At 44.8% G+C, this 13,108-nt stretch overlaps 1 protein-coding gene across 2 annotated transcripts in view; it reads left to right on the top strand.

Moving 5' to 3' along the window:
* The window catches only part of ACSS3 (acyl-CoA synthetase short chain family member 3), a 122,118-nt gene that overhangs the window by 41,245 nt on the left and 67,765 nt on the right, over positions 1-13,108 (top strand). For both annotated transcript variants that reach the window (XM_054027343.1, XM_054027352.1), the window contains one exon: positions 7,843-7,994. In XM_054027343.1, coding sequence (XP_053883318.1) covers positions 7,843-7,994 — 152 coding nt within the window. The remainder of the gene's footprint in view (positions 1-7,842; positions 7,995-13,108) is intronic.

Below are 13,108 nucleotides of genomic sequence, written 5' to 3' on the forward strand. Positions count from 1 at the left end.
GTGATTATTCCTCTTTATTCGGCACTGGTGACGCCACATCTGGAGTGTTGCCTACAGTTTTGGGCCCCCCACTACAGAAAGGATGTGGACAAATTGGAGAGAGTCCAGCGAGGGTAATGAAAATGATTTGGGGGCTGGGGCACATGACTTATGAGGAGAGGCTGAGGGAACTGGTCTTATTTAGTCTGCAGAAGAGAAGAGTAAGGGGGGATTTGATAACAGCCTTCAAGTATCTGAAGGGGGGTTCCAAAGAGGATGGAGCTAGGCTGTTCTCAGTGGTGGCAGATGGAGAACAAGGAGAAATGGTCTCATGTTGCAGTTGGGGAGGTCTAAGTTGGATATTAGGAAAAATTATTTCACTAGGAGGGTGGTGAAGCATTGGAATGGGTTATGTAGGGAGGTGGTGGGATCTCCATCAGAGGTTTTTAAGGCCAGGCTTGACAAAGCCCTGGCTGGGATGATTTAGTTGGTGTTGGTTCTGCTTTGAGCAGCGAGTCGGATTAGATGACCTCCTGAGGTCTCTTCCAACCGTAATCTTCTATGATTCTATGCCACCTCCAAGAAGGGCAGCATGGCCTGTATTTAACCCAGCCCCATATAGTAGAGAACAAGAAAAGCGGAGTGATCGGCATGCACAGTTCGAAATGGCAGCCAGTCTGAATGAGTGAGCTGATTCCACTAAGCTGAAGTTCCTGAGACTGTTGCTCATAGGGAAAGACAGGGAGGATGAGGATTTAGCAGTAAGGCTTGACAGGACTATAAGGGCTGGTATACACTGCGGGGGGGGGGGGGGGGGAGAAATCGAACTAAGATACGCAACTTCAGCTACGCGAATAGCATAGCTGAAGTCGAAGTATCTTAAATCGAATTACCTGGGGTCCACACGGCTCGGGATCGATGGCCACGGCTCCCCTGTCAACTGCGCTACCTCCGTTCGCTCTGATGGAGTTCCAGAGTCGACGGTGAGCACGTTCGGGGATCGATATATCGTGTCTTAACGAGACGCGATATATCGATCCCGGATAAATCGATTGCTACCCGCCGATACGGCGGGTAGTGAAGACGTACCCTAAGTGTCTTAACAGATGCCCTTACACATTCTTTGGAGCCTGCAGCATGCACTGACTGAGATTGGGCAGCTTTTCTCAACTATAGGAAGAAGCCAGAGGAGATTGGTTGTGAAAGCTTCCCCATAAGCAGGCTCTGAGATGCAAGATGCTTTAGCCTGAGAACAGTTAGTCAGTTACGCTTTTAGTGGGGAGATGCAACTACAGCTCCGGATGGGGAAGACCCAAAGATTAGATGAAACGATCAAACTAGCTAAAGAGATGGAACTGGGGAGGAGATTGGAAGTTTTAGTTTTCAAGGTACTGGTGCTAGGATGTATGTCTTCTCTGGAAGAAGAGAAGGGAGGTCGAGACACCATCGTATGAGTCACGGGTCATGTATAGAGTGTCGGGAGTGTTAGAATTATGGGGTGAACTGGATCAGCTTAAGGAGGCTGTGAAGGTTCAGGCCCAGTGCAAGTTCCCATGGAAATATCAGCCCAGATCATGATGGATGTGGGATCAAAGTGAGGAAGAGGATGGATGCTGGCATTGTGATAACCCTGACCATTTTTGGAGGGAATGCCCAAGGAGGAAGTGGCACTTGGGGAAGGGAAACAGAAGAAAACAGGGTCCTAATGCTCAGAGAGACAGAAGAGGTCAGCAGGATAATAGATTGGCATAGGAGCGAGCAGGAAGATACTGATATAGAGAAATTGATAAGATGGAAAGAAACGGATAGTGGAGAGTTCCCAGAGGAAATTCAGTGGCATCCTTGCCTGAAAAGCTATCGGACTGTGTGGCCTGAGCTGAGTGTTAGACTAGTATCCCCTGTCTAGCACTTTCCTCCCTTCCTTCTTGCTGTTCAACTGTTTTCCTGTTGCACCTGGGTTCACATAGGGGATAAAACTCGTATGTGGGGTGGGAAAAGATCTGTGTTAGCTCATTTTAAGACAGATTCTCTTTGGTTTAAAAGCATCTGCAGTCACCTGCGTCGGTTAAAGGTCTTCTTTTTAGAAACTTCCCCTTATCTCATTATTTAGTCTTTGAATCAGATATTCTCCCCACTTCATTCCTTTTGGCATTATAACTCATTGTTTTCATGGCCTTCCTTTTACTTGCTTTCAGGGCCTTTCTTTAAACACGTATGTAGTTCCTTAACCAATAAGCTAACTTTAATTCTTTAATTTTATATTTATCCTACAACCTTCCTAATACCAGTGCCAGTTGTTTTAACTACAAAGTTGTCATCTGCTCGGCAATACAGGACCAGGATTTGTCACCTAGAAGTTCGGAGTGCGGGGGTGCAGAACCAGGAGGGAGTTTGGAGAACCATGGCTCCCACACTTTTAATAGTGGGAGGGCCATGCCCATCCACTTTTCAGGGGTTGTGCTTCATGGCAGCACCAGCACCTCCTGGGTGTGTGTGTGTGTGTGGGGTGGGGGCTGAGATGGGCCTTAGTCCCCAATCATCATGGGCTCTGCCCCCTGCTGCTCCTCTTCCCCCTGAGGCCCTGGCCAGGCTGGGAGCCAGGCCCTGGTAAGAGCTGCCCAGGGAACCTGAGCCACTGTGGGGAGCTCCAGGCCCTCCATCTGCCTGGCCGGCACATGGAGGTGGGGACATGGGCCAGGGTCTGCTCTTGGGCACCGTGTTCACCTGCCCGGGGGGGAAGGGTCTGGGGCTGGCAGCTCTTACTACAGCCTGGTCCCAGTTTCCAGCCTGGCCAGTGGGTGGGGCCTCAGGGGGAAGAAGAGGAGTGGGACCTCTGGGAAGAGGTGAGGCCACTGTTCCAGCACTGAGGGCACTCCCCCCTTTTACGTAGGTTCCAGCGCTCCTGTCTGAGTGCAGATATGAAAGAGATGACTCATTATTATAAAAAGTGGAGATATAAACCTGGTGTGAGGGGTCCCCCCAGGGTGCAACCTAGAACTGGGGTACCGCTGATCCCTCTGCCATACCAGTCTGGGTTCCCTCTCACAAGGTGATATTGTGACAAGCTGCAACCCCCTCCAAGCTTGCATTCTCACCAACATCCACAGGCAGGGACCACACCCAGCTGTGTTCATGAATGCTCTGGCCAGTCATTGCATGAACCAACAATAGAGAGTCTCCAGCCAGAATATCCCCAGCTCCCCAGCCTATGACCCCAGAGCTGTACTCTCCTGCCATGGTCAAAAGCTCAACCAGTATGAATTTATTACCCAGTCTGCCCCTCCCTTGATATGGAGAGGACATTCACAAAGCCTTTGTTAACTGAGCTGAGATTTTTCACTTCAGTCAAACCACACTGTTTTAGGTAAAGAATATAAAATAGATTTATTAACTACAGAAAGATAGATTTTAAGTGATAGTAAACAGATCAAAGAAGATTACTTAAGAAATATACAAAACACAATCTAAATCTTATACACTACACAGGATTTGAATCAAACAGGGTCTGACCCTGTTAGATAGTACAGGCAGTTTGTATATGTTTTATACGCAGGCAGGAATCCTCTCTTTCAACCTGGGGCCAGCACTTCCCTCAGTTCAGTCTTTGTTTCACCGATTGGTGAAGTCACTCCCCCCTTTTATAGTGTCTTACCTATGGAGGGAACACCTTTGTTCCAAGCCAAGTTGCCAGCCCAGTTTGTGGAAAAATACAGGTACCAAAATGGCGTTGAGTATCATATGGTCTAGTCACATGCCTTTGCATGTTTCACTCAGTCATGGCAGCCATTATTCATAAGCAGCCTGAAGCATTCCCCGGGAGGCTCACCAGGTGGGGGATAAGCTTCTCCCAAGGCCTATTGTTTTCCTTAAGGCCCATTACCTTGAATAGACTCTTCACTATAGGCCATCTAGACTGGAAGCATCTTGCTTTGTGGGTTTCACCCAGGTGCAACCACATTTGAAATACTGATACATAGTCAATATTCATAACTCCAGATACAAAAATCGTACATGCATACAAGTAGGATAATTATATTCAGCAAATCATAACTTTTCCAGTGACACTGCATGACACAATTTGTCCAAGATGCATCATAATTACGTCATCATATCCTTAATCATACCACTGTGATGACTATGGGGTGCAGAGTGTCACACCTAGTACTAAAAGAAAAGGACAGTTTTTAGCTGCTTCCGTCTATACCACACAAAGGCCAACAAACAGCTTAACATCTTCCTGAGTGGACTCAGGCTAGACCAGGGCTCAGTTTGTGTATCTAGGTGTTACACTGGACCGTAACTTGAGTTTTCAAGCAACACCTTACTAAGACCACACTGTAAATGAAAGACAAGAAACAGCCTGCTCAGCAAACTAGCTGGTTCCCGGGGAGGCAATGTGCAGACATTAAGAAACTGTGGGCTTGCCTTGTGCTATTATGTAATAGAGTGCTGCTCCCTGGTGTGGCTCAGCTCTTCTCACATGTGACTGGTAGACACTCAGTTAAACAAAACCATGTGTTTAATAACAGATACCATGAAACTGACTGACCTTTTCCCGGCTTCCAGTCATGTTCAGCCTCAACCCTCCTGACATCGGGCAACAAATTGCTTTGCAGAATATGCACCATAAGGTGCAAAGTGTGCCACATCTACCCTTGTTTAAAGATGTGTTTAGTCTACCAAGCCCACAGTCACAGCTCAAGGCATCCTGTTTGGACAGTTCCCCTAAGGACCTTGATATCCTCTTCGGGTGGCATACTAGGTGACAGGCACTGATTATGTTTGAAACTTGTTCTTATCTCATGACTGATCCAACAGTCCAGCCCCATGGTTTTGACCTTCCACACCATCTTTGGGTAAAACTCAATGACTTCAGACATAGAGTAATCAGATGTGCTGCTAATGACTATAAGTGGGGTCTTTGTGACTCATCCTTTGCTCCTGTGGCCAGTTAAAAGATATAGGTCACATTTGTAGGTTGCATCCATTAACAAGGACTGCTTGGACTTTGTCATAGACTTGCATAATGCTCTTCATTCAGCTACTGAATGGTTAAGACACTTAGACTAACACGGTTGACTTGATCATCTAGATAAATGCTATCACAATATGTACCTATATATGTAATGCACTCTAAATTCTCATTTATACCAGATGGTGGAGATTTGAGTTTGTAATATGCATTTGTTTGAGTGCTGTAGTGCAGCATGGTGACAATATGGTGACATTTGCAACAATCAAATGCTTGCTCTGCACTTGTGGCTTCTTGTCCAATGTTTATGCAAGTGGCATTTTCAATATGAAAGCTGTATATACCTCCTGACTTGGTTTGTGTGATACAGAAAGTTCATCTTCTAAATGTGATCTTTCTAGTGAAAAGGCCCTGGCAATAGCTGTAGAGTTTTGCCTAAAAGTCACTCTGTTTTTACTTAATCTCTATCATTTAAAATAAACAGGTATGGTGACCTTCACTCCCTGCAGCAATCAGGAGCAATAAAAATTTTATTAGAAGATTGTGTGCCACCTGGTTTCCTTATTTACAGCACTGTAGAAAATGATTGGTGCTTTTTATCCCTAGCCATGCCGGGCAATCTGTCACATCTGGTTACTGTTGTTTACTATTCCCCTGACACGTTTTGAGATATGGAAAGTCAGTGCTTAGTAAAAAGCTGCTATTGTAGCACACCAAAATACAAAGGGACAGATTCTTGCCCCCTCTCCAGCCTTTTTGTGGCATGAAGGGGCCAGAAAGCCAGTATGAGCAGCCAGCTGGGGATTTTTGCAAAGTGAGGGGAATCCTGGGTAGCAAAGAGCCAGCATAATTGAATTCTACGTTACCACTGTGACAATCCGTGTCCAGACACCCCAGTGGGAGAACAGAAGGTTTGAACCTCCAAAATGAGCAGTTGGGACCAACTGGTTGCATACTGCATAGTTGTACTATAAAAGTGAATTGAGTGGGGTCTTTTATGAAAGCTTGTGATGTTCTGGACTTGGTCACTATGAGCTATGTATACAGACTGTGGTTATGAACCTAGGTGTTTAAGTACAGAGAAAACTGTGCTCCTGATCGGTACTGCAGTTTTATCATCGCCTTACAATAGGGCGGAGGAGCAGCCAAGAGGGGAGAGAACCCAAGCCCGTTCTTTACCCAAAACCAGCTTCAAGTGACCATGACCAGCCCAGGAAATGACAGTGGTTGACCATTAATGTTAATGGAAAGACATTGAGACAATTGGGTATTTCCCCACTTTGTATAGCAGTAGTGACTGTAGGGAAAAAAAACCTCCCAAACCTTTTAAAATGGAAGGGGTTTGAAGCAGCGGTAGTCAACTATTTTTTTTTGTCAAAGTCCAAATTTCTTGGTCAAGGTATAGTCAAGGTCCAGACTCCAGAGAAAATAATACCAATAAAAATAATACTAAGTAAATAAAAAGATTTTGGGGTCCATTCAAAAGCGTCTGACTATCCAGATTTTGCCCATGGTCCGTCTATTGACTACCCCTGATTTGAAATGAAATCCTCTTGAATTTGAAGGACAGTCTCGAAGGCAGGAGGCTGTCTATCAACACTGGATTCCCCACTATGACTAGGGACATGCTGGGAAACTGTTCAAAGAGAAAAGGTACCTTATTCTAGAAAAGAGATTTTATCTAATATGGAAGTGCAAAGCCAGCAGGTGTTTTTGCATATTTTCTGTGGAACTTGTCTATGTTTGCTTTTCCTTACTATTTCATCTTTAAATCTGTGGTTTTTCTATTAAATAAACCTTTTACCCCTAGCAGGTCTTGGTTGTGCAAACTGTGTGACGTGTGAGTGCAACAGTGAACTGATAACTGGGGGGTTGGTTTCATGCCTTTGGGGTGACAAACCATAGGGGAACAGTCCTAGTGTCTGGTACTTCAGAATTTGGGGAGGATGGTTTGGGAAGACTTGGGACTGGAAGGCTGTTGGTATCACCCTGCAAGGAGTAACTAGGCTGATGGAGGTCAGGGTAAGGCCTTGTGCTTGTGGGCAGGCTGCTGGTCAGAGATCTGAGCCATAGCAGGACAGCATTAAGACATCCCAAAGTTACTGGGCAGGCAGTTGCAGAACTCCTTGCTGTTCTGGGTGAACCCCAAAATATCATAACCGCCTTCTGTGCCTCTGCACTGACAGTGTAACTGGGAGAAAGGGAATGTGGCTGGAGTGTCTGCTGCTGTGCTTCAGGGACACCTGGGTGCTGAACCAGCCCATCATGTGAACCACCAGTTTGGGGAGGCTAGCCCTCTGCCCCACCCCTTCTGCCCAAGGCCCTGCCACTTCCGTCCAAAGTCCTGCCTCCACTCTACCCCCCTGCTCTTGCCTGCCAGGCCAGAGGAGCCCCAAGCCCCTCAACGTGGCTGGGGTTGTAGTGGGGAGCATTAGCAGAGGTTTGGGGACACTTAGCCTCCCCCAGCCTCCAATACATGCCGCCTATGCAGCCCATTGGGACTCTGAAGCTGTTCTACACTGTTCCAGGACCAGGGTTGGTGCAGAATTGACTCCCTCTGTCTCCATTGTAGAAACCGCTCTTTTGTGGCTCTCCTTTTAACACACATCCCTCCCCCAACTTTTCCTAGCTGCAGCTAGCACTTAAGTGGGCACAGTTGGAGATTGAGCTCAGAACCATTTGAGTTTACTCTGAAACATGACTCCAGCTTGTGATATTAATGGTATAGCATATGAATAATCTCATTGTATATTGACAAAGGTATTTCTAAAGTGTTTTTGAAATACAGTTGTTGATGTGTTGATTGCTATTGCTACGTGTTCAAGTCGTGAGCTGTCAAGGAATTATGAAATATTTTTATCCTATGATATTTTATATTAATCTCTCCATAGGGGAAGCCTGTGGGAACGCCAGATGCTGGTGCTTACTTCCGTGTGCTAGCAGAGCATGGAGTGGCTGCCTTTTTTACAGCACCAACTGCAATTAGAGCAATCCGTCAGCAGGACCCTGAGGCAGACTTGGGAAAGCAGTACTGTTTGACAAGGTGAATTAAGGATACATTGGAAATCATTTGTTATAGAAATAGACTTCATAGACTGAGGAGAGTATAATGTCTAGCGCTTTGAACACTTAAGCAGTAGAATATAAATATATAAAATACCAACTGTATTTTATTTATATATATGTAAATGTGTATAGCGCATGTGTGATATATAAATAATCTACATATATTACACAAAATTTACATTAAAATAATAATATTAAGGTTGTAAAGTCAGACACACAAAAAATAAGGAATGCCTCAATTAAAGTTGCCTGTGTAACCTCCTGGTCTTTAATTATGTCATCACATACTGCTTTTTCCACAAGACCCTAGCATCATTCAGTACACAGCATGAACAGTGCTCACTTAATGAGCAGCTAATCAGTGTGTTGTTTTGTCCTTGTGTTCATTGTGTTGTCCTAGGCCTTATTTGCTCCACACTATTCAAAGCCTGCTCTAAAGACAGAATTATTAATTTCCCCAGGGGCTTTTCTGTAGTGCTCATCAGTATAGCGTTTGTGATGCATGCAGATGCTAAGTATATTCACATGATCTCTGTGCAGTGAGGAGGTGATACTTTTCTCATTTTACAGTTGGGGAGCTAAGATACAGAGAGATTAAAGTCAAAAGTGTACACTAATTTTGGCTGCACAATCTGAGCAAGCTGAAACCTGATTTTTCAGAGTTCTTAGCTTTATATGGCACTCCCATGTTCAAAGTACAGCTCGCACTGAATTCAGTTGCAACTGTGAGTGCGCAGTACTTCTTCAAATTGAAGTCTCAAGTTGGGCACCCAGAAATTAAGGAACACACAGTTATGACCACCTGTGAAAACTTTGGTTTAAGTGACTTGCCTAACACCAGATAAGAACTCTGTGGCCGAGGCAGGGATAGAATCTAGTTCTCCAGAACAACATTAACCGTGCCTTAACCACGAGACTTTCCTTTCTCTTCCTGCAATCCCCTGCCTCATTCACTTATAGGTAAGGCTAAGATTTTGTCATGGTTATTTTTAGCAAAAGTCATGGACAGGTCACAGGCAATAAACAAAAATTCCCAGAAAACGTGACCTACCTGTGACTTTTGCTGCTGCAGCTCCATGGTTTCCCCTGCCACCATGGTGGCTGGGAGCTGTGGGGCCAGTTCCCCCTCATAGTTGTTGGGAGCTGCAGAGTGACCATATTTCCTAAAGAAAAAATGGGACACTCCCAGCCTCTCGCCCGAGGCATCCGCCTTCCCCTCCCATGTTCTCCACCGTCCCTGCACAAGGCTGTCGCCCATCACTGAAACCCTGAGGAGGGGCCCTTCAGGAGTCTGTCACCTGTCACTGGAACCTTGTTGCCTGTGGCTGCTGTCTCCTGTCGCTGGAACCCTGCCAGGGCCCCACTGGCTGCCAGCTCCAGAGTCCAGCAGCCCCTGGGGCTGAAGCAGAGAATGTTGGGGAGGTCTCTGGAGGTCTGTGACTTCCAAGACCTCCGTGACATAAACGTAGCGTTACTTATAGGGTAACCTTCTAACTTCTGCAACCAAGCAGGGATCCTACTGACAAGTTTCCTTTACTACACAGCCTTGATTGATTCCTAGAGCACTGTCCATCTTGTGCACTAGATGAAGCAGGGGTCCTATGAAAAAATAGTATGTGATCATGTAATTAAAGATTGTATCATAGAATGTCAGGGTTGGAAGAGACCGGAGGTCATCTAGTCCAACCCTCTGCTCAAAGCAGGACCAATCCCCAGGCAGATTTTTGCCCCAAATCCCTAAATGGCCCCCTCAAGGATTGAACTCACAACCCTGGGTTTAGCAGGCCAATGCTCAAACCACTGAGCGCAAATTACATAAACAACCTTAATTCTGATATTTCCTAACCATTCCAGTCCTGTCTCCTCCTCACCCTTGGCTCCTTGTCCCAGTTCCATTCTCCTTGCTTTTCTAGTCTCTATTCCTCAGACTTCTGATCCCAGTCCTTGCCTAGCCAGTCCTAATCTTCCACTCTGGGCTCATGTTTGAATCCCAGTCTACTCCAGCCCCAGTCTCATCCAATTCCATTCCCTCATCCAATTCCAGTCTCCTCGCTCAGCCAAGCCTAGTACCCCCCTCTCAGCTACTCCTCTTATCTTTCTCTCTTCCTCCCTCCCTCAACTGACTCCCAGTCTCCCTCACAGGACTCCTCCCAGTTCTCTGTATGCACCCCAATTCCTTGTCAGCTTTTTCTTCCGTCTCCCACTGGTTCCTAGTTCCAGGCTTCTTGTTCACTACTTGCAATCTTCCTATCCTCCAGCTCCTCATGTGATCTGTGTCCCCAGTCCAGGTGTCCTTGACCAACAAGTTCCAGTCTCACTGCTCAGCCAGTCCCAGCCTACCTGCCCCGTCTCCACCGTACCCAGGCCCATTCTACCCCCTTCCAACTCTCTTGGTCTTTCTAGACTTTGTCCTAATCTGCTCCATTCCTTCCCCATGGCCCAGCTTTTGTCCCTTCAGCATTTGAATTAAGGGGCTTCCTCCTCCAGCCTGCCTGGGTGCCAGCAGGTGGATCATTGAGAGCACATGAGAGACAGGCTCCCTGCTGTCCATTCCGGTGCTTGGCCCCACCCTGTCCTGGAGCAGCTGGAAGTGACAATTACAGGGAAAATCTAGTTTTGCCCCTGTTGCCTTTGAATGAAGCATGTTCTGTTGCTCTGTGGAGACGGTACATGCACAGTGCATTCACGCATAGGAGATGTGAGGGAATGGAGCATGCTCAGTTGCTCTGTGAGGATGGCATGCAGAGTCTGGTCAGCATTAAGAGCTGTGAGAGGGATGAGCATGCTCAGTGAGGATGGATTCTGGAGATTTTAGCTGGTAAAATCGGAGTCTCTACTGAGTATGTGCAAATTGTGATTTTTTTCAGAGACTTAGAACTTGACCAAATTTGACTGGATTTTCACTGGGATGGCAAAAGGCACATCGCTGTTACAAAGGTCACCCCCTGTCAAATTTCAAGTCCCTGCTGCAAAGCCTGGGGGCACTAGTTTTCCGAAGAAAAGTTTGCCAGAATTTTTTTAACGTGCCTTGTTCTTGGAAATGGCTGAACAGTTTTGTCTGAAACTTAAAAAAAATCAATCTGAGGCAGACAGCTGGCATGAAAAATCTCAGTCGAATTAGTTACAGTTTGATAAATTATAAGCAACTGAAAACAGTGTTTTTTAATGGGAAGTGCTGGGCAATCTTAATAGGCAGTGCAGCCTGCCCCACCTATAACATATGTGTAATTTATTTTTAGCAAAGACATATTTAAGTATTTCTGTTTAAAGTGCAGTTAAACAGTACAATATGACTATAAAATTGGAATCTGGATGTTTCTTATCTGTGATTATCTCTCAGTGACTTCTGCATCAAATTTGGTCAGCTCACAAATAGAGACAAAGCCTTTAAGTACCAGTCCTAAAAACTCCTTCTGGGATGTGATAGTCAAGCTGTTCTTTCTGGCTCTGGCATCACCAGTAATAAAGATTGTGCATCTGGAACCTAGCTACCATTTGGTTCATGTGTGATGAAGAGCAGAATCTCTGAACATGTATGTGAGACCTTTTGGAAGACTCCAATGCTGCCAACACCCAGCTATATATCTCCTTCTCCTCAGCAGATATGACTCATGCATCTCACCGATGTCACGATGCCTTCAAGAGACGAGCACCTGGATTAAAAAAAAATCTGTCTTCATTGGAAAGGGAGAGTGGGGAAAACACTTGGAGCTAGTCAAGGCAGTATCTTTCAGTTGTCAAGATAATGTTAGATGATAATAAATTGTATAGTCAGTTGCTTAGCCACGCTTTGGTTTGTTATGAAATATACTCAAGAGACCACATAATCAATGTCAGTCACGTTTATTGCTACAATCCAATAATAATATAATTCAGGAAAAGGGTTCTATAGGATACTAGTCTCCGGGAAGCCGTCTTTTTGTCCCAGTTCCTTAATTTGTTGTTCTGTTCCTTTCCTTATTTTTGTTCTGAATACTAGCTTTCCAGGTATTGGTCTGTGAAGGTACCTTCTAGGTTTGTATCATGGTAGAACAATCATATAGCTTGTCCTCTTCCTTTGGGATATTCCAGTACTGGCCTGTGAGAATAACTCCCTACCTGTTGCTATGATAAAATACTCGTAAATCCTGGTCCTGACACCTTTTCTATCTACTTAATCCAAAGCTTACTTCAGGTAATGTAAGATGTTATGGGATATTTAGTATAGGATTATAGAAAAGGAATAGGCCAATTTAGGCTATTTAACTACAATAATATGTGTATTTAATGCATACTAATACATATACTATAATATATATAAAATGTATGGTGCAAATAATATATATTATTAATATATATATAAATATATATGCTAGCCAGCATATATTAGTCAGCAGTAAGGTTTAGAGGTAATATAAAGATTATTACTTTTCCCTGGTGGTACTCTGGCCTGTAAACTGATGCTGCTGAACAGTATGGTAACTACAGGCCTATTGGACCATAGAGTGATCTATTTTAAACATAACTTCAAGGAGCACACAGTGAAATTTAATTTTATCTGCATAGAGCTCAAGTTATTGTGGCTTTGTGCAGGGGAAATCTACCCTAACAACTTGAGGTATGAGACAGCTCCTGTGTCAGACTGCGGACATAGAATACTAGTAGGGTGACCAGCTAGCAACTGTGAAAAATTGGGGTGAGGGTTAGGGGTAGTAGGCACCTATATAAGATAAACCCCTGAATATCAGAACTGTCCCTATAAAATTGGGACATCTGGTCACCCTAAATACTACCCACGTGTAACAGAGGTATTAGGCATTATTTACCTTGGATGAAAGACAAATATGAGGGGTATATAGAAGTATACAAAATTATGTTCTTGTATTATGAGACAGGAAGAACAGAAGTTACTGATCTGGTGTTTAAAAAATGGCAAATTCAAACTAATAAGAGTAAATACTTTTCCAAACACCACGGAATTAAACTGTGTAACTCACTGCTACAGGAAGTCATTGAGGCCACGAATTTACCAAGAGTCAAATATAATGGACAACTGGTCTGATCCAGTATGGCAGTTCCTGTGCCCTACTAGATCTGTGCAATTGTAGATCA

This window comes from Malaclemys terrapin, chromosome 1 (genome assembly GCF_027887155.1).
Source record: "Malaclemys terrapin pileata isolate rMalTer1 chromosome 1, rMalTer1.hap1, whole genome shotgun sequence".
In the NCBI taxonomy this organism is placed as follows: Eukaryota; Metazoa; Chordata; order Testudines; family Emydidae; genus Malaclemys; species Malaclemys terrapin.